General features: G+C 40.6%; 1 protein-coding gene across 2 annotated transcripts in view; it reads right to left on the bottom strand.

Annotated features, from left to right (window-relative positions):
* Positions 1-1,029: 1,029 nt before the first annotated feature.
* The window catches only part of wdr47a (WD repeat domain 47a), a 37,609-nt gene continuing 11,208 nt past the window's right edge, over positions 1,030-27,430 (bottom strand). For both annotated transcript variants that reach the window (XM_051696899.1, XM_051696900.1), the window contains 11 exons: positions 26,583-27,373; positions 24,062-24,179; positions 20,265-20,446; positions 14,733-14,975; positions 13,395-13,455; positions 7,728-7,885; positions 6,035-6,204; positions 5,626-5,796; positions 5,194-5,325; positions 4,574-4,792; positions 1,030-1,704 (listed from right to left, as the gene is read on the bottom strand). In XM_051696899.1, the coding sequence (XP_051552859.1) occupies positions 1,562-1,704; positions 4,574-4,792; positions 5,194-5,325; positions 5,626-5,796; positions 6,035-6,204; positions 7,728-7,885; positions 13,395-13,455; positions 14,733-14,975; positions 20,265-20,446; positions 24,062-24,179; positions 26,583-27,373 (2,388 nt within the window). In that variant the 3' untranslated portion in view covers positions 1,030-1,561. The remainder of the gene's footprint in view (positions 1,705-4,573; positions 4,793-5,193; positions 5,326-5,625; positions 5,797-6,034; positions 6,205-7,727; positions 7,886-13,394; positions 13,456-14,732; positions 14,976-20,264; positions 20,447-24,061; positions 24,180-26,582; positions 27,374-27,430) is intronic.

Raw genomic sequence — 27,430 nt, 5'->3', positions numbered from 1 at the left:
ACCAGGGCTGCAAACACTTTCAACAAAAACAGTGAGATCCAAACATAAACCACTTTAAATAACAGACTTACTTGACAGCATTTACAAAGACAGTTTACACTGACGTTGCTGCTGATACTTGCACAGCAAACATCTTAATTTTGATACAGTGTTTTCAGGAGTTCATATAATGTTCATATTTCAGCCAAACACAAGCTTTGGACACTGGATACACCTGCCACTCAAACATGTTCTATTTACACGGTTTGCATTTAGCGGGCATATCGTACATTAAAATGACTAGCTTAAATAGATAATACTGCAGGACTCTAAATATCAGCATGTATTTCCAAAGGCTGCATTTAAAAAGCCAAGTGTGGATGTGCTTTGAAGTGGACGTTAATGCAGTGTGGACACAGAGACGCTTAAAAATCCAAGGAAGGCCACAGTATATGTGTAGAGGAATATTTCACCCAAACATTTAAATTCTCTTATCTCTCATCCCTTACCCCATCTTAGATGTGTATGACTTTCTTTCTTCTGCAGAACACAAAAATATTTAAAAGAATATCTCAGCTATGTAGGTCCATACAATGCAAGTGAATGGTGACCAAAACTTTGAAGCTCCAAAAAGCACATTAAGGCAGCATAAAAGTAATCCAGAAGACTCCAGTGGTTTAATCCATGTCTCCTGAAGTGATTCAATTGGTTTTGGGTAAGAAAAGACCAAAAATCTAATTCCTTTATCACTGTACATCTTGCCATTACAGTCTCTAGGCACGACCATGATTTCAAGCTTGAATTGTCTTCCTAATGCTTGAAGCATGCGCAGAGTGCTAGATTGAGCTAGGAAGTGTAATTGAGATTGAAATCATGATCGCCAAGGAGACTGCAGATGTCACGATTTATAGTGGAGAAAGGAGTTACATTTTGGTCTGTTCTCACCCAAAACTGGATCGCTTTAGAAGACATGGATTAAACCATCAGAGTCATATGGATTACTTGTATGATGCCTTTATGTGCTTTTTGGAGCTTCATAGTTTTGGTCACTATTTACTTGCATTGTATTTGTAGAGAGTAGAGATATTCTTCAAAAATCTTTGCTTGTGTTCTGCTGAAAAAAGAAAGACATACACATCTGGAATGGCATGAGGGTGAATAAATGATAAGAGAATTTTCTTTTTTGGGTAAAATATTCCTATAATGGAATAATGCATATAGCCAAGCACACTAAAGCACAAGATCCCAATATGGCTCAGTGCCATTACAAATATCAGACATACACGCACGTGCGCACACACACACACACACACACACACACACACACACACACACACACACGTGGCACTGGCAGTCACATCCGATAATATGTACATTAATAGGGTTTACATTAAAGATCTCAGCCATACATTGTGATATGGAACTAGGGGTCTAAGAACACAAAATAAATACATACACACAGACACACACCTTTGTTTACACTGTGCCACAAACATATATGTAAAGTTTTACATATCCATTCCTTCAGACTCTTTGCAGTGTATGTGAGTGTGTTGTCCTCCTCTAGTGGTTGGAGCTGGTTCTATGTGGCCTGCGTCCAGAGTGTGACCGTGCGGTCAGCAGAGGAGGACAGAAAGGAGAGGTGGTGTGTGTGCCACCTGCACTGGATCACCTTATCAGCATGCTCTCCCACTACTGTCAACGGCAGCTGCTTCGTAAGGTCCCCTGTAACATAAGCACACAAAAGTTTAAAAGAAAAAAGTTACCCAAAAATGAAAATTCCATATTTCTTTCTTCTGCAGAACACAAATGAAGATTTTTAGAAGAATATCTCAACTCTGTAGCTCCATACAATGCAAGTGAATGGTGGCAGAACTTTGAAGCTCCAAAAGCACATAAAGGCAGCATAAAAGTAATCCATACGACTCCAGTGGTTTAATCCATGTCTTCAGAAGCAACATGATAGGTGTGGGTGATAAACAGATAGATATTTAAGTCTTTTATTACTATAAATCTTCACTTTTACTTCCACATTCTTTTGGGTTTTTTTGGGATTATTTTTTTTCGTGCATATTGCCACCTACTGGTCAAAGTCAAAGCTGGAGATTTATAGTAAAAAGGACTTACATTTTCAAAATCAGATTCAAAGTTCTGGCCAACACTTCATGTTCTGCAGAAGAAAGTCATACACAGGGGGCCTGGGTAGCTCAGCGAGTAAAGACGCTGACTACCACCCCTGGAGTTCGCAAGTTTGAATTCCAGGGCGTGCTGAGTGACTCCAGCCAGGTCTCCTAAGCAACCAAATTGGCCAGGTTGCTAGGGAGGGTAGAGTCACATGGGGTAACCTCCTCGTGGTTGCTATAATGTGGTTCGCTCTTGGTTGGGCACATGGTGAGTTGTGCGTGGATGCCGCGGTGGATGGCGTGAAGCCTCCACATGCGCTATGTCTCCGTGGTAATGCACTTAACAAGCCATGTGATAAGATGCGTGGGCTGATGGTCTCAGACACGGAGGCAACTGAGATTCGTCCTCTGCCACCCGGACTGAGGCGAGTCACTACGCCACCACGAGGACTTAGAATGCATTGGGAATTGGGCATTCCAAATTGAAAAAAAAAAAAAAACAATCATACACAGAATTTTCAATTTTGGGTAAACTATTCCTTTAAAGCTGAAGTGATTAATTTCTGTGTCACTTGCACCACCAAATAGAATTATTAAAAACAAACATGGTTTTCATGCAGCTTTCCGAATAAACTCTTCATCTGCCATAGGTTGAACTAACAGACAGAGGAAAGTGTCAGAGAGCAAGTGTTTATGCTTTGGCATAAACATTAGTGCTGTCAGTCGATTAAAATATTTAATTGCAATTAAATCGCAGCTTTTGAATGTGCTGAAATTTGACTCTATACTTCTTTTCCTGTCAAAATGCCTTGTTTTTTGGAAAGAAAATGAAACAATATGTAGCAACGTTTTATTAACATTTTCCAAAAAAAAGCATTTCACAGTATACACCGATCAACCACAACATTAAAAGCACCTGCCTAATATCGTGTAGGTCCCCCTTGTGCCGCCAAAACAGTTCTGACCCATCAAGGCATGGACTCCACAAGACCTCTGAAGGTGTCCTGTGGTATCTGGCACCAAGACATTAGCAGCAGATCCTTTAAGTCCTGTTAGTTATGAGGTGGGGCCTCCATGGATCGGACTTGATGGTCCAGTACATCCCATAGATGCTCAATCGGATTGAGATCTGGGGAATTTGGAGGCCAAGTAAATGCCTTGAACTCTTTGTCATGTTCCTCAAACCATTCCTGAACAATTTTTCCAGTATGGCAGGGCGCATTACCCTGCCGAGAGAGGACACTGCATGCCATCAAGGAATACCGTTAACATGAAGGGGTGTACGTGGTCTGCAAAAATCTTTAGGTAGGTGGTACGTGTCAAAGTAACATCCACATGAATGCCAGGACTGAAGGTTTCTCAGCAGAACATTGCCCAGAGCATCACACAGCCTCCGCTGGCCTGCCTTCTTCCCATGGTGCATCCTGCTGCCATCTCTTCCCCAGGTAAACGACGCACACGCATCCAGCCGTCCACATGATCTAAAAGAAAACGGGATTCATCAGACCAGGCCTTTTTCCACTGCTCCATAGTCCAGTTCTGATGCTCACATGCCCATTGTAGGCGCTTTAGGCGGTGGGCAGGGCACTCCGACCAGTCTGTGGCTACGCAGCAAGCTGCGATGCACTGTGTGTTCTGACACCTTTCTATCATGGCCAGCATTACATTTTTCAGCAATTTGTGCTACAGTAGCTCTTCTGTGGGATCGGACCAGACAGGCTAGTCTTCGCTCCCCATACACATCAGTGAGCCTTGGGCGCCCATGACCCTGTCACCGGTTCACCGGTTGTCCTTCCTTGGACCACTTTTGGTAGGTACTAACCACTGCATACCGGAAACACCCCACAAGACCTGCCGTTTTGAAGATGCACTGAGCCAGTCGTCTAGCCATCACAATTTGGCCCTTGTCAAAGTCGCTCAGATCCTTACGCTTGCCCATTTTTCCTGTTCCAACACATGAAATTCAAGAACTGACTGATCACTTGCTGCCTAATATATCCCACCCCTTGACAGGTGCCATTGTAATGAGATAAATGTTAATCACTTCACCTGTCAGTGGTTTTAATATTGTGGTGGCTGATCAGTGTAAAGACAGAATTGCACTAAAAAAGCAAAAATTCCAGTAACATTAAAAGTTTCTCACAGCGAAATGGAAGTTTGACTAATTAAAAGAAACGTAATAAATATCTTATGCCTCTATTGAAGCTTGTACACTGTTGTAGCTGATGTCTTACTCACCTACCTATAATTTTTCAGGTATTTTTGCACCATAATCTGTGGAGGTTTCAGCTCTTGTAATGCAAAATATGTTGCTTCAATAAACAGTCTTTTTAACAGGTTAAAATAAATATGTCTTTGATATTTTGTTATCTATACAAACCCATTCATACATTTTTGAGTGTTGCTTAGGTGTCCTAATACTTCATACTGATGTCCGTTGTGATTCACTTAATGGGCGGCTGAGAACTCACCTTGTAGGTCAGTGATGATGACCTTGTTGTCGTAAGATCCTGTGAGCAAGTAATGGGCCCCAGGAGAGAAACGCACCGATCGGACATCGCTGGAGTGTGGTCGGTATGTCTGAACCATGCGTCCGCCTCTGATGTCATACAGCATGCAGGAGCTGTCCTCCTGTCCTGCTGCCAACAGACGCCCACTTGGGTCCACTGCCACTGATGCCACGGGGCTGCCTGTGGCATCACACACACACACACACACACACACAATATATACACAGCATGAACAAACATTCACTGAGACTTACCATTATAATTCAACAGCACCACTGACCAAAATTGGTTACACTGACTGTAAATGTGGGAACATTTATGTTGCTTGTTGAATTTATGCTGAAACCTTAAGTCATATTCAACCTTTCTGAATGGGGCAGAAAGAGGGAAATATTGTACATATTGTCCACCAGCTAGCAGACAAGTTGATCAACAATCTAGACCAGCGTAAGCCAGCTAATGACCAGCTTGGACCAGTAAGAAACCATGTAAAACCAGAAGCTGTTTATAGGTAGTTTCCAGAGGGAAAGCACTGAAACAGTTATGTGAATAGTGTAGTGTTCAGTGGGAGGTGCACCCACCTGAGCCATGGAAGGCTGTCCCCACCACTCTCACACAGCTGGGCACCCGCAGGTCCCAGAAACGCACCGTCTTGTCCTGAGAGCCAGATGCTATCATCCAACCCCCCCACGTGTACAAAGACAGGATATGACCTGAGAACACACACAAATCACATAAGAAAAACATTTATGAGCATGTGTGTGTTGGAATACAGTGCATGAGTCATATAGACAATTTTATGGTACTTTTCTATCCTTTCTGGGGCCTGATAGACATAATCATAACACACTTATGTTTGTGTGTATATTGTTGCATTAAAATTAGCCACCTTGATAATCCTGCTAAAATACTCTTTTGTGTTCAACAGCAGAAAAAAGGTGAATTACATTTTGAGGTTAATTTTCCCTTTAAAGTTTAGTGTGTATAATTGTTGTGTGTATGTGTGTATGTACCCGTGTGTCCGCTCAGCGCGTGCAAGCCCTGTCCTCGCTGGCAGTCAGTTGTGTAGATGTTACAGTCTCCAGCTCCTGCACTGATTAAAATGGCTCCTCCGCTCTCAGGACCCTCCATAAACGCCAAATCTCTGATGGTCCCATCATGCATACTAAACTCCAGATCAGGACCTGAAACAGAAGTAAGATATGTTCCTATAGCGCAACTGCTAGAACATGGCATTAACAACGCCAAGTGTAAGGGTTCAATGCCCAGGGAATACACATACTGATAAAGTGTATAGCTTGAATGTACAGTAAGCAAATGCATAAATAAGAGAGGATATCAACAAACTCCATTTAATTCATCAATTAATTTCTATTGAGATTTATATATTCTTCGTGCACACAATCTCTCTCTCTCTCTCACCTGTGGCATTGCAGGTTTCTGGGTTGAAGGGCAGCACTTTGACGTATTTGTCATTGGAGCCGGTGGCAAGTAACTGACCGCAGGGACTCCAGGCCACGCAATATATGGAGCCTTTGTGGTGCTTGTTCCTCTTGAAGCGAATCACAGGAGGCTTACTTCCACCCGAGCCACTGAGAGAAACAACAAAACAACCATAGCACACACATCACTACCAATACAACTACTACACAAAGATGTCTTTTTCTTCATCTATAATTTAGAGGATTCTGATTCCCTACCAAAATTTCCTTAAAGTATTTTAAAAAATAGTGGTAAAAAAATCTACATAAAGTGGCATTCGAGTGGAAATATGATATTCAATGGGAAAAATAATAAATCGTGCACAATAAGACCAGGAATGTGTACTATGAAAGTCAGTTTTGATACAGTGTTGAGATTAAAGGGATAGTTCACCAAAAAATGAAAATTCTCTCATCATTTACTCACCCTCATGCCATCCCAGATGTGAATGGCTTTCTTTCTTCTGCAGAACACAAAGATTTTTAGAAAAATATTTTAGCTCTGTAGGTCCATACCAAGTGAATTGTGATCAGACCTTTGTAGCACCAAAAATCACATAAAGGAAACATAAAAGTAATCCGTATGACTCCAGTGTTTAAATCCATATTTTCAGAATTGATGTAATAGGTGTGGGTGAGAAACAGATAAATATTTAAAAACTTTTTTTTTCTAAATCTCCACTTTAACTTTCACTTTCAGATGTAACAGTGAGACTAAACAGGCACCACATGTGACTTTCAGATGTGAAAGTGGAGAGAGTAAAAAAAGGACTTAAATTTGTATATGTTTCTCACCCACATCTATTATATGGCTTCTGAAGATATGGATTTAACCACTGGAGTCTTATGGTTTACATTTATGTGTCCTTTATTTTATACAGAACTGTGCAAACTTCATGAAACAGCTCTCAACAGCCCAAAAGCAAATTTTAATTTCAGAAAGCTAATTGGTGTCATTTTTTTTATCAGAATTCACTTTTCACAGAAACATGATTTTTGGAGCTACAAAAGGTCTGATCACCCTTCACTTGCATTGTATGGATCTACAGGGCTGAGATAAAAATCTTCCGTTTGTGTTCGGCAGAAGAAAGAATGTCATACACATCTGGGATGGCGTGAGGGTGAGTAAATGATGACAGAATTTTCATTTTTGGGTGAACTATCCCTTTAATGGTCACTTTGACTTCCCTAAAGAAAAACTACTGTTAGTACTATGGTATATTAAAGGTAATGGATGGTTACATCAAAGAAAACTATTAACACGCTTTATGTCCAAAAACATAGTTTTACGATGGTACTATGTGCACAAACTTTGGAAATAACATGGTACTTTTTGTAAGTGTTAATAAGAAAGGAAAAGAAGATGGAATGACATCTGCTTTTTACATTTTTACTAGCATGATAATGGATTTTTTCAATCATATATTTCTAAAACTCTTTCTAGTGTTTATAGTGTTTATAATTGAAGTTGGGTGGCTGGACGGACATGGGAGGTTTACTAACTCAAAAGTGTTCTTAGTGCAAATAGTAATAAATTATCTCTATTAATCCAAAATATTCATTGCTGCCACAAGAACACTTTAGAATTAGTTATACTCCCATGTCCATTTTAATGCACTGTGTGGGCACCTGACCTCATGTCCAGTGTGTCAGGGTAAGCACACACACGGAGTGTCTTAGAGTTGGAGCCGACCGCGTATAATGACCCTGTGGGGTGGAAGGCCACGGCACGCACCGCCTGTGTATCCTCCAGGGTGTTCACCATCACAAACTTTGCTTTAGACTTCTCTTTCTGAGACACACACAATAAACAAATTATGCCTGTGAGAAGGTTCATTTACAGAAAACGGTCATTTAATCCCAAATAATCCCATAAACAAATAGCATCTGTCTGAAATGTTTGAGCTGAAAGGTTTTAAACACTGTAAATAAAGCGACACTAAAGCCTTAGAGAAAGTTATAGAGAGAGAGAGAGAGATGGAAGAAAGGAAAGAATGAAGGTAAAGAACACAGGGAGAAAGAGAGATTCAGCTTTGAACAAAAAAGGATATTTTACCCTCATTCATAGCAGCATTAAATCCCACATAATTCATTAATCCATTGAAAAAGCAGTAATCACATGGATTTATGTGTGTTATTAGTGAATGTTAAAGCTGAAGTGTGTTACTTTTTTTATGTTAAAATACTTTCGCCTATCCCAGTTTATTATGCAGAGAAAACATCTCGGTTACGAACATAACCTCGATTTCCTGAGACGAAGGGAACGAGACATTGCGTAGCTACGCATGTAGGGAGTGCCTTCTTACACGGCCTAGTTGAAACCTCTCTACAATAATGCCAGTATTCTAATATTGGCTATGGTGTTTGAGCCCTGCCTATTTTGGTGCGAAACTGTCTGCTATAAAAACAGGTGCACAGACACCATTTCCTCAGAATTTCTGACTGAGAACAAGGAGCACATCGATCATGCCTCAAGAACTCTGAGTCTTGTACTGCGGCTAGCATTTGCATTGTTTCGTTCCCTTCGTCTCAGGGAACCGAGGTTACGTACGTAACCAAGACGTTCCCTTACGACTCAGTACACTTGACATTGCGTAGCTACGCATATGGGGAACAGAATCCCAACACGCCGTACTACACGACATAACTTCCCAGAGAGGAAACATGGCGGCGCAGTCTTGTGGGATGGCGACTGACATGAGTATGCCGCAGTGAGTGATCCTCATGATGGCCAGGAGGAGAGCACTCGTAACGAATAAAGGAACTATAGTCATACAGTATGAAGTAACTCCTTATGAACCCAGTCGGGAAGGGAGTTTATTTATAATGAAAGTGCTTGTGACTTTATGGTAAATTATAACGGCCTGAATGCAGGCGGTTGTGCAAATGATGGGGAGCCCGTACTTGAAAGGAAGGGCATAAGTATATATATATATATATATATATATATATATATATATATATATATATATATATATATATATATATATTTGGCCAATGAATAGCAAGTGCTCTAAAAAGAGAGGACTTGTGAAGAAAGAGACATTACGTCTAGGTTGTAAAACCTTGTGAATGTGTTTTGAGAGGACCATCCTACTGCAAAACATATGTCTTGTAAGGACACATCATTCGTCCATGCCCATGAGGAGGCCATGCCTCTAGTTGAGTGTGCTTTAACACCAATTGGGCAAGTCTGACCCTGCGACTCATAAGCCAGGGTAATTGCATTGACAATCCAGTGAGAGAGCCTTAGCTTGGAGACGGACATTCCTTTTGTGCATCCTCCATAGCATATAAAGAGCTGATCAGACAGTCTAAACTGACAAGTACACTCAACGTATGCATGTAGTGCCCGCACAGGGCATAACAAATGCAATGACTGTTCCTAATCTGAATTAAATGGAGGAGGGAAGAAGGCTTGAAGGTGAACCACCTGCGCTTTGAAGGGCGTGGTCAGAACCTTGGGTACATAGCCTTTCCTGGGTTTGACTGTGGCTCTTGAAAGACCGGGGCCAAACAGACATGAATTGTTGACTGATAGTGCATGCAGGTCACCTACCCATTTTACTGAGGCCAGAGCCAGCAGTAGTGCTGTCTTAATGGAGAGCATACGCAAATCAACAGTCCAAATGCTCGAAGGGGGGCCCTGCGAGAGCTTTTAGGACTAAAGTTAAGTCCCAAGTCGGGACTGTAGCCGGCCGAGGTGGGTTTAATCGTCTTGCTCCTTTAAGGAACTTTATGATTAAATCATGCATGCCTATAGAGGCGCCGACATCATGTGCGTGATACGCAGATATAGTTGCCACATACACTTTGAACGTTGACGGGGTGAGTCCTACGTCTAATCGCTCTTGAAGAAATATTAGAATTTCATGTATGGGGCAGTTTACTGGGTCCTTGCTGTGTGAGAGACACCAATCAGTGAACACCTTCCATTTTAGTGCGTAGAGGCGTCTCGTGGATGGTGCTCTGGCCTGTAATGGTGTTAATGACTGAACACGTCAGTTCTGGCACGTGTAGTGCACCCCATTCAGGGACCACACATGCAGGTTCCACAGCTAGGGATGCCAGATTGTGCCTTGTGCCTGAGAGAGGAGATCGCTCCTCAGTGGTATTTCCCAAATGATCTCCATCATTTCCGGAAACCATGGCTGGTTGGGCCATTTTGGCGCAACTAATAGAACCATTTCCTTGTCCTCTCTGACTTTGCATATGACAGAGTGAATCAGGCATACCGGGGGAAACGCATATTTGCGTTACGCCGGCTATTTGTGTGCCATTGCGTCCATTCTCAGTGGGGCTTGGGACTTCAAATACCAGAGGAGAGAGTGGGTATTCTCCACTGAGGCAAACAGATCGATTTCTGCTTTGCCGATTATTTCCCAAATCCTCAACACAGTTTGAGGATGAAGTCTCCATTCGCCTGGTATCACCCCTTGGCGTGACAGTCGGTCCGCGCCATAATTCAGGTGGCCTGGGACATATGTCTCTCTCAGGGTGAGGAGATGATGCTCGCCCCAAAGGAGGAGGTGACGTGCCAGTCTCAACAGTGGCGGTGACTGAATTCCTCCTTGGTGGTTTATATATGCCACAACTGTCTTGTTGTCTGAGCGAACCAGGACATGACAGCTCAATATTTCTGACTGAAAAGCCTTTAAGGCTAGAATTACAGCTGATAGCTCTAGGCAGTTGATGTGCCACGCCCTCCTCGCACCTGTCCAGGTGCCAAAAGTCGGGCATCCATCGCACACTGCCCCCCATCCTGGGTTGGAAGCATTCGCAGTCACCACTCTCCATCTGACAACTTGCCCCAGCGCGACACCTCACTGGTAAAACGCAGGAGCTGTCCATGGTTCTAAAGCAGCTATACAGTGGCGGGATATAGTGATGTGCATGCACCCTTGGTGCCAAGCATGTTATGGCATGCGGCGCTTCAGCCAGCACTGAAGAGGTGTGTAAGAGACCTAATGGGATGACGGCTGATGCCGCCACCATAAATCCCAATTCTTTCTGAAACAGCTTCAGAGGAAGTGTTCTCCCCAGTTTGAACTGAGACAGACACTGTAGAATGGCCTGAACGCGCACGCTCGTGAGGTGCGCGCACCCGCTCCTGGAGTCGTGGCGGACTCCCAAGAAGGAGATTTTTTGGCTGCCAGAGAGCGTGCTCTTCACCCAGTTTACATTGAGGCCCAAGCTGTTTCGATGCTGAAGCAATAAGTTTCTGTGCTGGCATAACAGAGCCTCTGATTGTGCCAGTAACAACCAATCGTAGAGGTAGTTCAAGATGCGTACGCTGCTCAGTCTCAGAGGGGCGAGAACCGCATCGATGCACTTCGTGAATGTGCGAGGAGCCAGAGACAGTCCGAAAGGCAGGACTTTGAATTGATACACTGTTTCCTCGAATGTGAATCTCAAAAACATCCTGTGATGTCGTACAATTTGGATATGAAAGTATGCATCCTTCAGATCTATTGATGCAAACCAATCGTGTGGCCATACATGCGGTAAGATCCATTTCTGAGTAATCATTTTGAATGGGCGCTTTATAAGTGCGCAATTTAAATGTCTCAGATCCAGGATTGGCTGTAGTCCGCCGTCTTTCTTTGAAACAAGAAAATAACGGCTGTAAAACCCTTTTTGTGCTTGACAATTTGGCACAATCTCTATCACGTTTTTCCCGATGAATTTGTGTATTTCGGCTCGTAACACTGGCGAGTCTTTGGACGAAACTGTGGAAGACAGAAGACAGTGGCCGGCAAGCAAATTGGATCGTATAACCATGTTCGATCGTTTTTTTGCACCCATTCTGAAATGCCCATCAGGACTCGCCAAGCGTCCGCATAATGGGACAGAGGGCAATTTGGTTTGCTCACAGTATGATATAATGCTTCGCTCACCATAGGGAAGTGGTTGCACATAATGTGTATGCTTTGAAGAGGAAAAGGGCTCTTTTTTGAGAATGTATGAGCATCTCGTGCATTTGCAACAAGTGCTTTGTTCTTTATTGCATTTTGTATAGCATTTTTTATTGCATAGGACACAGAAACAACATTTTGCAAAACATTGTGAACAACATTCCACGGGAACCACGGGCTCCGTATTCCGCTTCAAAGTGTTGCGCCCGTCAGGAGCGCTTCCGCTGCGTGGGGGAGTTCCTCCCGTCGGCGCGAGGTGGGCGCTGGTACGGCTGCTTCCGTCTGGGCCATGACTTGCGTGGCCTCACCAGTGGCTCGCGGCCCCACCGTGCCTCCTTGTATGAATCCTTGGGTACCACAGAAGAGGCGGGTGGGAGGGCGCGAGAGGTTGAATCATTCCTCAGAACGAGGGTGATTCATGAGCACTTGAGACTCATGTCCTCACATGAGGACAGTCTGTCTCCATGAGAGCTGACTCTGCGTGGGCACGGCCCAGACAGAAAACGCACCTCTCGTGCTGGTCTGATGGCGGGATGTGTCTCTTGCACAATGAACACTTACAGAACGACATCTTGAAAAAGACGCAAACACGTAAGTGGCTCTTTTAGATTTATAAATATATAATGTATATATATATTTATATTTATACAATTTATATCACACAAATTACAATTGCTTTTAAAGGATACTCTACACCTGCCGAAGCGCTGCGGAGAATCAGGATGCCAAGACCCGTTCACCAGCGAAGCGTCAAGCGGCGAGGCGGAGAGATGTTCGCCTGGAGCACTGCAGGGGAGCGGAGAGTCTTCTCGCTGCCGTGAAGATTCCGCCCGCTGACTCGTGTATATTGACGGCGAAGGGTAGAGGACTTCTAGACATGAGATGATCGCTGTCTTGAAGGAAGAAATTCTGAGGAAATGGTGTCTGTGCACCTGTTTTTATAGCAGACAGTTTCGTGCCAAAACAGGCGGGGCTCAAACACCATAGCCAATATTAGAATATTGCCGTTATTGTAGAGAGGTTTCAACTAGGTCATGTAAGAAGGCACTCCCTATATGCATAGCTATGCAATGTCAAGTGTACTGAGTCGTAAGGGAACTATAAGTAAGCCATTTGTAGATTGATCTCCCCGAAAACTGTAAACACTGTGTTTCTAGAACAATTTCTCTGTGTACTCTGAGCGACCCGTCCAGCCCGACACAACAACACTGGCTTGATCTGTTTGTTTGATTAACGAAAGACGAGGAAAAATTCACAAACGTTGTTAGAAAACAATGGTAATTTTTGCAATTCTATTTGGTGACACTGTTGGCGCAGAAATTGTGGAACCACACACCTGAAACACATTTCAGCTTTAATTTTGTTGAGCTGTAGGTGGGGATGTACCTCTGGGCCTTTAGAGCGGGTCAAACTGTCATCATTCTGTCCACTCTTGTCTTTCGGAGCGCTACAAGATAAAAAATATAAAAAACCTCTTCTTATAACCACCCACACATTAAGCTTGTATGGATCCAATCACTAGAACAACATCTTACCGAGCAGAATTAAATCAGAAAAAGTTGTTCGTTAAAGCTTCACTAAAACAATGAAACAGTACCCCTTATTTTTGTGCTAAGTTATTAATGAAAATTCATCTGATCGCGGTTATTTGATCTAACCGCGGTTAGATAACCGCATTAAAATAATATGTGAAAGTAAAGAAATTAGGAAAGAAATGTTTACTATTGCATAATATAATAAAAATATAATAAAATATATATAAAAATTATATTTAATTTTTTATTTAAAAAAATTATAAAATTTGAGTTAAAAAAAGTTGTGTGTTTGTAAAAAAAGAGACATATTTTAAGTATTTAGAAATATTTTGATATTCAAAACATTATTTTTCATGTCATTCCTTTTTAAAGCCTTAAAAAGAAAACCATAATTTATTCCTATTTTATTATTTGATGTATATATTTGAAGTTAAATATCTAAAAATGACTTGTATGTGTGAAGGTGTATTAAGCACAGATACAGAAAAAAAACACACCTTAAAAAAAATATGACAATTTATATGACAATTAATCGTGAAAGCTCTTAATGAGACAATTAATCGCCACAGCCTTAAAACAGACAATTAATTGTCATAATCACAATTATTTGTTTGACAATTAATCGTCAGCCAAATTTAATAATCGTGGCAACCCTAGTTATGGCAGATAACCAATATGATGGCCGATATAATCCTATCAACATAAATCTAAAAGCATAAATCTTTTGTTTTTTATATAATTTTTTTATATACAGTATATACAATTAAGCTATAATCTAGAACTATACATGCTTCAAGTGAAATCATGCATCAAAACCCTAACCCTAACCCTAATGTCAACTAGAAAGGATGGATAACTGTTTAATAATTTTGTTAACTGACATAGAAAAAGTAAACTGTTTGACTTGGGGAAAAAAGCCCTGATTTTATCTGCTTCCAATTTCAAACAATTTAGGCTAGTACAGACAATTAAAAGAAACATTATTATTGGGCGCTACATATATGGTCTTCATAATATACTGTATATAGTGTCTCCATTATTTGCATTTGTAGTATGTGTGGTCAAGGTTATACGTGTCATTTACACCAATGCAAAGCTGCTTGATTTTATACCAAATCAAGCATCAAATAACATAATTACTATGATAAAATCTTAAAAGTGTCAAAAAGAAAGCTTGTCTCGGCTTCACCTCTGGGGCAGCACAGGGGACTGGATGGGCGGAAGGCAGGCTGCTTGGCCTGCTGACCTCTGAGGAGTGCTGGTGACCACATCACTGGCTTCTTTACCTCCCTCCTGTGTCTGTGGCATGGCTGAAGTGTCTCTCAACACATTGATGTTATTACCGCCTCCATTACACTGCTGAGAGAGAGCCTGCACCTCTTCTCCCAAATCATCCATTCCCACGTTGAGCTCCTCCAGTCTTTGAATAGACCTGCACACACACACACACAAATTTGAAGCTAGTCTTGTGTCCACGGATTTCCCACTGACCATCTGATGCATCATGCATCATAAAAATGAGTTTTTTTCAAAATTGTGAGCTCCAATCTAGCTGGCTTCACGCAATTTAAAAGAGATATTAGTCTGCCAGAGAACAAAATCATGTTTACAAAGTCTAGCTGAATTTGAGCCTGTGTGTGAGTTTCAAGATAATAAGTACACAAGATATCCTCGAGCACAATACAAAAGCCCCCTCACGTTTCAGCCGTTTCAGTTCTGCAAAGTATTATTCCCATTCATTTTTTCCATCGGGATTTCATAAAGTACTTAAACAATTTTAAGCCATGCACCAAACCAACCAGCTAAGTGGTGAATCACATGATTACAAGCTTTGATTTGAAGCAAAAAAGTATATTGGCCAAAAATACAAAGGAACTGAGACTTAAAAGACTGTGTACTTGCCATCTTTCATGAAGGAATGAACTACAATCCCATGAAGCATTGTGAATTATGTGATCGAAAAAAATTTTGGTTTAAAGTTGATAAGTGTAGTAACAATATATTTTAATTGCAAAATATTCAGATATATACAGCTGTAGAGAGGTTGACTTGAGCATTGTGGGGATGGGGGCATGGTCGTGTGCCTGTCTGCGGGAGAGAGCAGTAAAGCTCGTCACTTGGGTTGTAATTATCTCTAACACCTGTCTCTTGTTATAGTGATGGCGGAGGGAGACTTAAAAGCCGCAACAGCGCATCAGTGTGGGGAGAGAGAGAGAGTGACCCGAGAGCACAAACTCGACGTGTACTGAGTGTATTCAAAAGTTTGTTATCTTATTGAGTGTTGTGAAGAATCTGTGAAGACACTGAAGGCAGAAAATAAAAGACTTGCCTGCACTGCTTCATTGTTTCCTGACTCCTCCATTGCCCAAAAAGAACCGAACCTACTACAAGCATATCATTAGCAGTGGAAGTGGACGGTTGCTCTTTTGCTGGATTTTGCGGTGACTCTGATTGGTGGATTTTCCCCCTTTTCAACAGGAATTCAGCTATTATTAATATCAGCTATTTTTGTTGAATAACTCATTAATAATGCATATACCATCGTTTAACAGCCACTGAGTTCACGGTAGGTCCGTCTTTAAAGGTTTATTAGATATCGTTATTAACTTGCGCTTTATTGTATATTCTGCCTTGCTCAGAGTTTTCAGATTTGTCAAATTCCAGATTTATCCACCCCTAAACATCAGTATGATGAACACTTCCTTTCTAAAGTGGGCAGCTCTTGGCCAATAGAGCACAGCAGTGCCTGCCCACTTATTCAACCGACTGGGTTCCGGAAATGTAAGCGTAGTTCTAGCAGAAAGATCTCGGGATTCATTCATCAGGCATCACATCCAATCACAATACAGCCTCCGCTTTATAAGCCTGCCAGATGCCTCTCATTGTTCGCATACTTCCGTGTTTTCACTCATGCGCATGAGAGTAAAATGCACATCATGTTACACGTTATGCCTAGCTTCTCCAAGCAACAGTCGCTTCATGTTGGATGATCACTCACCTTGATGTTCACACTCTTCATCAATATATGCATCTCCTTCAGGAAAATACGCTAAGTTCTCAGTCTATTCTTCCTTTAGGGAACAATCATCAATGCAAATAGCTGGTGGTAGATGGGGTTTCAGGTTTTCTGCTTCCAATGTTCTCAATCCTCTGTTCATGCTAAGCTTTATAATGTATCAATATCGCTTCAAGGGGCAATATTCATTTTACTAGAGCATTTGGTTCTCACTGATCATGTTAAGTGATTGTGCATTTCACAGCATGGCGGCCGTGCCACTCTGGCACCCAGGCACAGGTGCACATTTCTCAAATATTACCACAATGTTTGCAGGCCTGAGGGTTCTCCTGTTGGGGAAGCAGGTTCCAATATTCATGCACGTCCTTATGCACAAGTACTTCAATGCATGAGGTCTGATCATCCGTCAAGATGATGCTTCTTGCGTTGTGTTTTTGCTCCTATCGCACTAAATCACGCTGTGTTTTCTCATATATCCACATCCACGTTTCCTTAAAGGGTAAGCATCATCATTGCTATGTGTCCTCTGACACCTAGAGGTTGACATTGCTCATTACAATTCTGTATTTCATAACAGCACAATGCAGATTGTGCTCTTATACAAGAAATGATCCAATCAAAGCAAGGAATTATTTTCATATCAACATCGCCCTTATCGTAGGGCTCAAACGCAAACATTGTTTATCCTTTTGCAAGGGTATTGCATGGATGACGTCGCCCTTACCGTAGAACTAAAACGCAAAGCATTGTTTCGTACTTTTGCAGTGGTATTGCACAACCATGCCCGCCTTTTTTTAAGGGCCAATCCAAGCAAGGGCTCATTCACAAGCATTCTTTACCCTTCTGCATAGATATTGCACAAACAAGTCTCACCCATTCACAGGGGCTCTACAATTCCCATAAGCTAGCCTATCCTTATGCAAGGTATGGCACAATAGTAGCATGTCATATAGCCTTACAGGCTTATGTTTGATTCATTCATTTATATTTCTTTTCTTTTAGATTTGTCCCTCATTCTCTGAAGACCTGGCCGTTGTCCTGAGTCTAATTATTTGGTTTTGTATTTTCTTTTGGGGCTTAGGTTAAATTGGGTCCTAATTCCTTTTGGGGTAAGCTCTGCTCCTCTGCTGTCATCGCTTATGGCAGGATCTGACGGTTCAAGCACCATTATAGTGCTGAACCGTAGGACGGGGCTTACGCCAAATGATTTAAGTATCTTTTCGTTCGTATTATTCCAATAATCTTGAGTCTTTCTGTTAGAATATTTCCCCAATAATTTCATACTTTTCATAAAATCCTTCATAAAAGAGATATAAGCCATGAACCAAACCAATCGGCCCCGAGGTACATCACAACATCACAAACTTTGTTTAAAATCGGACAAAAAGACAAAAGGTACAAGACTGTGTACTTACTGTCTTTCATGAGGGCACAGACTAAAATCCCATGAAGCATTGCGAATGATGTCACTGAATAAAAAACAATGGTAATATATAAAACAATTGATTTTAGGTTGTTGATTATAATCAACAACCTAAAATCCTAAAATTATAAGATTATGTTTATTGCAAAATATTCTGATATGTACAAATAGATACTGTAAGTAGTTTAAAGGTGTAGAGACACCGACTCTATTATGTCATTCACAGTGCATCATGGAAGTGGGTGGTCGCTCTGAGGCCCATTTTGCAGGCTTTGTTGGCTGCGGTTCTCTGATTGGTGAAGCTTTCTCTGCTGGACCATGGGTAAAGTAGTTGTTTACTGTGAATTCCGCTACCAAACACGATTTTTAAACAATGAAGTTGAAATAACACAGACGGATGGCTTCAATTGAAACATATACCATCAATGAACAACCTCGTAGATCATGGTAGGTCTGCCTCTAAAGGTTATGTTTCATAAAATCAATTAGTCTATGGGATAAATGAATGGGATTTTTACTTCCGGAACCAGACTATTATGCTCTATAAGCTGTAATGTGGACCATATGTAAAGCTCAAAAAATGCTTTTGCAAATATAACAGTTGTAATCTTCATCTTAACTTGCTCATCACACACACACGAAATACAGCCTGAATACCTATGATTGATGTCCTTAGGGATTTCTCCACTAGATGTCTGCACGGGCCTTAAAATGATGCCCGAACCTGACCTGTACCCGAGACTGTGTGACCCGATCCTACCTGACCGGTATTGTCAGATTTTAAGCTCGAACTCACTTATTGCATGCCAGTGACTCGTCCGTTCATATGTGTCTGTGAGGGGAGTGAGAGCGTGCGCAAAACTAGGCCAATTTATTGTGTCATTGGTTACAAACCCGACCCGAACCCGAAGTCATACTTGAAAAACTGATCTGAACCTGGGTTTTCGGGTTCCGTCGAGCTCGGGTTGGGTTGCGGACCTCTATTCTCCACCCACTTTAAGTTCTGAGGCTGCTCGTTGCACCATCTGTAGAAGACTGAGGTTCATCATTAGCATTTAATTTGCTATTCAGCCTACCCCCCTACCCCCACACACACTTAATCTCTGCCTCCTTCCTTCTCTATCAGAAAAACACCACCCAACCCCAAGATTACCACAGCTCGTCATTTCCTTTTGGTCAAGGGGGGTGAGTCAAAAATAAAGCAAGTTGCACAAGGATATGCAGAATACACACTAATGTTTATAACACCATTTTAAACATAAAAAATTAATATCCTTATTTTCAAATATAATTTATGAACTGTAAGGTTTCTCTTGTCAGACTCCACTGAAAGAACAATGAATGTTTCTTCTCCTCTCCCCTTCCCTCTGACACAATGCATTATTTATGGCTCTGGCCTTTAATGATGGCATCATCACTGAAACTGCATGGCACAGTTCCAAAACCTCCCTTTGTTTTGATTCTCTTTTAGAATTTTGCTGTAACCACAGAAACAGAAGAACCAGAAAAACTGCCAAAGCTGAACTAAAGTGTCTGATTCCTCTGCTGTACCATTCAAAATATGTAACTAATGTCCCTATTAGATTTACAAAAGGGGAAAACTGGCTGCAATTTAAATGAGAGCTCAAACAACTTATATTTATACTATAAATAACAACAAATATAAATAAAGCCTTCCAGAAAACCCTTCAACAAATTGAAACATTGACCCAGCCATGAATGGTGCCCACCAAAAAATTACATGTATTCTGTATAATTGCTTATAAACATTAAAATGCCATACTAGTCGAAAGGAGGGGTCATGGTACAGCTGACTATTCAGGCTGGAGGAGGGGGTCTGAGGATCTCCCATACAAAAACGTTGTCTCAGAACCACTGAATTCAAACAATGGATTGACCTGGTAATAAAACACTTACTATTCAAATGTGTTTCCAGCACACAGATGTAAAACAAGTCTCAGAGCTTATGTGTATTCTCCTATGGGATTTCTTCACACACTTCAGGTTCCCTGGATGCTCACTTCACCATCTGTAAAACCCTGAGGTCATTCTTATCCTCATCTCATTAGGCTTTCATTTACTTTTCAACCAACCTTCCTTTTTCTCTGCCTCTCTTCTTGCTTTGAACAGCATAATATTTCAACTTTTCTCAGTGTCTTTAAGCTTGTAAACTTCAGATGGATTACAGTACGTCAGTACAGCTCTGGTTACCACTAGTTAAATCAAATACTGACTTCTGACCTTTGGTTCTGATGTTAGTGGTGATGTGGAGCTTGGCTGACCTGGAAAGGAAGGTCTCTGTGAGATTGTGCTTGGCGGTGGGCAGGGCCTCTTGCTGCTGGACTCCGCCCTCTTGCAGCATCTGCTGGTAGAGTTCCCGCTGCTGCTGCTTCTGTTCCAGGTGCTGCTGCACACGCAAACGCTGGCGGTAAAATTCTTGAAACTGCTCAGTAGAGTCACGCAGCTATACAGGAAAACAAAAAGAGATAAACTGAGGGGACAAAGATGTTTATACCACTACAGAACATTGCAGAGGAAAGATAGAGTGAAACATGAGCCACACCAAACAGAACTGAAAAAATAATGATGGTTTTCAAACAGGTTTCCTAAACATTCAGTTGGTAGAGCAAACGGATTGTCCCGCCCCAAACTCACACCATTCGTTGACCCAGTGTTGCTGTGTTGGGCTGAATGGGATGATTAAAAAGAACAGAGCAATCTACTGATAAAGTCACCAAGCCACAGTGTTAAGATTTTTTGGGAAAGTCAACCTACCAATGCATTACTTACAGTTTTATTTGCACTTTAATATGGGATAGGAGAAAATATTTTAGCATAAAAAAAACAAACAAAACAACCACACAATTTAGGTTTAAAGGCTAATGTGAAAAAGTAACTCCTATTTGGGACAGGAATTGCTTAAAGCTTAAGAATGGAGGATTAAATTCCTTTTAAATAAGCACTGAAACTGTGACTTTCTGACATGGCGAGCGGATTTGATACATTACAGCTCTACATTGATTACTACCATGGATTAAAAACCCAGTCAGGGAATTGTGAGTACGGAAACTGAGCATGTCCTCAGAGTTTACTGCCTCTGACTCAGGAACTCCAAACTAATCTAACTTTATGCAATCTCAGATATCAACACATACACAACACTCTTGACCACGCACAGCAAACTACAAATATGTTTAAAAACATCAAACCAGTCATCCGGAATGAATGGCTTTTAAAGAAATATTGCAATCAAAGACACCTTGAAAATTGCATAGTTTCTTTTACCCATGGATTATGAATGTTTCAAGGTAATTCACAATTTATTTGTCACATCTCTGAATTATTTCCATGAGCCATTTAGTTGAGATAAAAATCTAATAAAAATTAGATTCCCACAGTCATGGAAAACATATCTCATATCTCATATCTCAGTAAACCACAAGATATGGGATGAAGGACAGCAAGTGCTTTTGTAATAACTCACATTATCCAGTGCGTATGTGTGCATATGTGTGTGTGAAAGTCAGTGTAAGAAGAAAGGAAGATGGACGGGTTCCCTGATGGCAACTGGCCTAAAGAGAAAGGTTTGTTTTGGCTAGAGTGTAGTAACCAGTAAACTCCTCCCCCCCATATTTTGAAGTCATCAAAATGGTGTCTAATCAAATGATTTCATAATTTGTTAATCAAATGAAAATAGAACAATTACTTACTAACCCTAACCATTGCATTTTTTTTCTCCAAATCAAATTAAGTGCTTCTATAAAGTGTGTTTTTGTGTGTTTTTGACGGTAGCTTAAGTTTAATTAAATTTCTGTTACCTTTCTCAAAACGTCAACTGCTAATGTTCAACATTCTAGAACTCTTCAAACAAAAACAATGAGTTGTGGTCAACATTTTAGAACCCTTCAAACAAAAACAACCTTTAGTGTAGGGCTGCAACTAACAATTATTTTTGATAATCGATTAATCTAACGATTATTAGAATGATTATTTGACTATTCAGCGATTATTGCAACTATTAATCATTAGCTCTTAACCGATTATTCAGCTTGTGCCCCGACTTAAAAGTTGTATTAAACATGCTTACTAACAATAAAGAGGACAAAATCATCTTTTAAAAATACCTCTAAATAACATTCACTGAATTAAAGGGGAAAAAAATACTTCTTATTAAGTTTAATTCAGTAAAGAATTTCACTGCAAGAAATCCTATTGTTATCAAGTGTTTTTGTATTGTTTTCCATTTAAAATTGTCTAAAAATCCTTAAAACAAGATGCACTTACTTGAGAAGCAACATATAAGATATTTAGACTTGCTTTAAGAGAATGTATCTTAAATATAAGTGTATTTTGTATATAAGTATTTTTTCACTTGATTATACTTCTGCGAATGCAGTAAAGACAAAATATACTCATATTCAAGATCTATTCTCTAAAAGCAAGTCTAAATATCTTATATGCTGCTTCTCAGGTGAATGCATCTTTTTTTAAAGGATTTTTAGATATTATAAAATATTTGTATTTTTTATATTATATTCAAACTTCTAAGATAACACATTTTTCTTCTGGAGTATAGCTGCTAAAGAAAATGTATGTTGTTTTAAAGGAGTTTTAGATATTTATATTGGAAACCAAGCCAAAACTAAAACAAATCAAAAACGGATTTTGTTGCAGGGGCCAAGACTACCCTCTCTCACCTTTCTGTTCACTTCAATCCATCTTTAACTCTCTCTTATTAATAAAGCTGCATATTGCCAATTTTCTTCACAATACGAAATGCACAGTGACACATAAATTATGATTCAATAAGTCGTGAGCCATCACGTTATAATCTAGCTGCATTAAGCGTGCGCACTCGAGGGATGTGCCTAAACCGGTTGCAAACCCTTCATGCAACTCATAGAAGAGGAGCTGACCGCACAGAGAAATGCCAGTTTCGGAGTTTGTAGTTATTTACATGACCTGCTTCCTTATTATTTGAACGTTAATAAAGCTATAATGCATTAAATATAACTGCATTAAAGATGTAACGCCGAGGTGTTTCCTTTAAAGATGCTCGACACGCAAGTTTTGCTTCAGCGGAGCAGCAGCTCCCATTCCACTTATTCCACAATGAGAGTGCTTCTGTATTTACTTATTTTGCATTATAATTCCCTCATACTTTGCGATCTACATCACCTGAAGCTGTTTGGAGTGCATCTGGACTGTGAGCTATGTAATTCTTCCTCTCCTCAGTCAAGCGCGAGCTGCAGTGCTGCTCTCACACGTCATCATTAAAGTTGAATGTGATCTCATGTTACATTAAATGAGATCAAATGACTATTCGACAACGAATTTTTTTTATTGTCAACGTTGTCGATAACGCCGAATACTTGTTTCAGCCCTACTCTAGTTGTAAACATTGTAGAACTCCTCAAACAAAACAGCCTTTAGTCATCAACACTCTAGAAACCTTTAAACAAAAAAACAACTTCTAGTGTTCAACATTCTAGAACTCATCTCAGAACAACCACTCCACAAGCACATGCCTAGAAACGACAGCCAATCCAAGCCCTGTGCAGATACACTGCGATTAATCTGAAGCAATAGCAGAATTTGCCATTTATTTATGACCCTGCTCAAGGCTACCAGCTGCTCAGGGAGGTGGCTGGCAATAAATATAAACATTCAGCCTAGACCAGACTGAGAGTTCATCATGCACTTCATGCACAGACTGACTAAGTACAAAGCATGTTAATAGTAACAGCTGTCAGCACACATCAGCACATTCCACTAAATAATGAAACAACATGAATGCTCAGCTAAAATTTTACTATTTCTGTAACATTAAATGTGCATCAACTGTTTGAATTAAGAACTAAATAGTTGGTCATTTTGCCCTTCCAACGATTGGGCAAAGTTATGGAATCTATATCTTTACTAAAGTGGCTTTTAATAGCAAATTCAGTCCAGAATATATTTGGGTTGCAGTTTAATACTGTTTATTTTAACGAATAAAGAATTTAATTTCTAGATATTTAACAAGTGCTTTATTCAAAGTTCAGGACATATTGATGGCTTTATAAAAGTGAAGAAGTACCTCATTCTTTTCTGCAGGACCGGGTACAGGGGCATCCTGACCCGGGGCAGAGACTGGTCGAGAGTTCTGAGGACCAGGTGAGCTCATCATTTTATCAGATGGAGTTTCAGTTCTGGAGCTGCAAGACCAGATAGTACACATTACTGTTTTAGACACACACCTCACCTTTTGTAATTGCTTTGTTCTGAAGACATTGTTCTTTGAAGTAATTCTGCTCTGTCAACACACCCATCACAATTACCGAGAACCTTGAATGTGCAAACCATGAATTTATCATTCTACTCAATGCCATATTTTCTAGGGCTGTCCCCAACCAAAGATTTTCCTAGTCGACTAGTAGGAGTTCATTTAAGCCATTAGTCGATTAGTTGCACGTTTATGATATTAATTTAATTACTTGAATATGTTTTTTTGGGGGGGGGGGGGGGCATCAGAAAATGGTTTGAGTTTCAGGGCTGAGAAAGAATGTTATAAGTAACATTGCTAACACTGTTCTACATTACAGGGAAATACTAAACCGTAATAATGAGCCTTAAAAATATCCATTTTACAAGTGCACGAATGAAGCGAGCCGCATCGACACCGGCAAAAGCGGTAATGATTCTGAATGTGTCGGAAAAACCAGCAAGGAGACTGTCTGAATATTTTGTTAATTTATAGAGAGAAATGCACATTAGGGTTGTGCCGACAGACGATGATCTCGGGGATCGACGATGGTCAGAGTGATCGCCAATAGCTGATGCTTTTGATGATGTCAAGACGATATTTGGTTTGTTTTCCCATTAATGTATTCAGTTATTATTATTATTATTATTAGGCTATTATTATCAAATTAATATTACAAATAATTTGCCCGTAGACACACAGACACGCGCTTGAAGAAACACTTTATTATATTATTAAGAACAGATGACAGAAAAGCCGTCTATGTGCATGTATGACGCGCTGATACGGAGGCGTGCAGTCTCGTGGAACGCGCATCTAAAAGGTTCTCACTCTTTGTTTCTGTCTTCCGATTTTTTTTTTTTTTTTTTGCAAGAACAGTATCGTCTATGAGTGCTGCAAATGACCTCAGACATCTCAGCTCAGGAGGTGTTTTGAGTTCAGTTCACTTTATTTCCACAGAGCAGTTCACTGTGAACACAACTCTGCAGCCTATACATCTGTGATTAAAACATAAAATAATACAAAAACACGTTCACCTCAAACCATGATTTATACTTCAGTGATTATTATCATCATTATAATTATTATTTTTACATTTATAATTGTTTTTATGTCTTGTATAAGTAATTTCTCGCCATTATGTAAAGATGGATTCTTGCCTGACAGTAAATGGAAAGGTGTATATATATCATTCTTTTATCACTTCATTATTTTAATTGCTTTTTCATTTCGTTTGGAGTGCAATATGAATTTAGAAATGTATTTGATACGTTTTCCGTTTTTTAAATAAATTAATTTAATTTTCAATGCAAAATCACTAAAGCAAGAATATTCACGGATCCCTCAGCTCAGGGGTTGCCGATGTAATTGGATATTGCTATATATATATCGTGAAGGAGGGAACAAAACGAATTTATTCACACACATGATGTATTTTCCCGGATAATGAAATACCTGTCTGGTAGAGAATGCACAGATTAAGTAGATTCTTTGCCAGAGAGATGTTGAACAACACATATTTTAATTGCACTTATTTTTTTTCCAGTTTCATTTGAATTTTTAGTTAAAATAAATAAAAAATAAAGTTCTAAGTTTGAAATCAAGGTGTCTTGCTTTATTGTGTAGGCTTAACCCTAACCCTGCTTAATGAAAATTACCCCATTGTACCACCTAGCGTCCAACCAGCGGTAATATCGATGTTCGTCGTTTTTATGTGGAGTTTTTTCTGCGACCAACCGACCAATCAAAACTTGATGGACCAAGACTCTTCTCATGGACTAACCTTTGGTCACTATCAGGGGGCAGCCCTAATATTTTCACAGGGTTTTTCTTTAACAATAACCAGTGTGGGACATGTTTCAATACAACAGTAGATGTCATATTAGCGTAGTTAGCTTAGCATTTAGTTATTTCAAAGTTGACATCAAGTCCACTATCTTTTCCAATCATGCATCAAAATTCATCAGCATCTAAAAGCAGTCAAGTTTATAATCTTCCAGAGCCTGAGACTTACAAAAAAGTACCAAGATATTACCATGGTTTTTCAACATGGTAATATGATAATACCATATTTCTGTGGGCATGTACCATAGTAATAAAACTGCATTCTTTGAAGAACCTTGGTGTATCGTGTAACAGCATAACATAGCATAACATAACAGCATAGCATAACAGCATAATTGTATAAGAATGATAATTTTGAACCATGGTATATATTAAAGTTCCAAAGTTTTACCATCTGATACCATTACTGTACCATGGTACTGGTACAGCACTTTGTAAGGGTTCTTTTTAAGTGAGCCAGCTATCTGGGGATCTACCAATGCAAATATTCAGGTTTTCCAGGTGATGGTACCTCTCAGGTGACTCCTCAAAGATGCTGTGACATCCTGAGTTCTCCATCATCACACTGCGGTTCAGGTGCTGAAAGTTAGCAAACGATTGTGACATGGGTGAAGTTTTTCCTCTATCTGGTCCTGCACCTCTCTTCTCCTGCCCAGAGAGGCCATAGGAAAGACCATCTAATGCTGGGTTCAGAGAGCGAGACATGTAGGTGTCTGCGGACTGTGGCCGTCGCAGAGGCGAGGCAGGGTATGGAGAGAGTTTACTGATAAGTGGAGTAAGGAGGTCGCCGTACGCAGCCTTAGCAGGTTTAACAAGACGATCTACATGGATACTGAGCATCTTCTGCTCAAACGCGCAGGAGAAGACATTGGGTGACAGGTTCTGGAGCCAAGAGAGCAAACTGAGGTCCAGATCATCACAGCCGTTCCCGCACAACATGTCTATGCCCAGAAGAACCTCACTCTCAGTGATCTCTTCTCCTGTGGCTTTGCTCTGACAAAACTCCACGCAGCACTCGTAAAGAACGCCTTTGATCAGCAGCTGGAATAGACGGTTGGAGCTGGCGCGGAACCCCGCCTCGCTAAGCTTACGGTCAGCCGGAATAAACTCTGCCACCATGCCGCAGGCCTCCTCGAAGCACTGCACGCGTGCCGTACTGGGGTTCCAGTCCTTGAACTCGGCGTGGTTGGTGAGGCGGGGAAGGGTCAGGAGCAGACAAAGCTTACTGTAGTCCTCTTTAGACGGACAAAACTCCTCCACAGCATGGAGACACTTCACAGCTTCCTGCATGGTCAGCTCCAACTGAACATAGACACAGAAAAAGAAAAGGCAGAGCCATTTGCAACAAAACACTAATCT

The sequence above is a fragment of the Myxocyprinus asiaticus genome, chromosome 5, assembly GCF_019703515.2.
Source record: "Myxocyprinus asiaticus isolate MX2 ecotype Aquarium Trade chromosome 5, UBuf_Myxa_2, whole genome shotgun sequence".
NCBI classification, from domain to species: domain Eukaryota; kingdom Metazoa; phylum Chordata; class Actinopteri; order Cypriniformes; family Catostomidae; genus Myxocyprinus; species Myxocyprinus asiaticus.
Note: the sequence above shows the minus strand (reverse complement) of the source record. Positions and strands in the feature narration are given on the sequence as shown.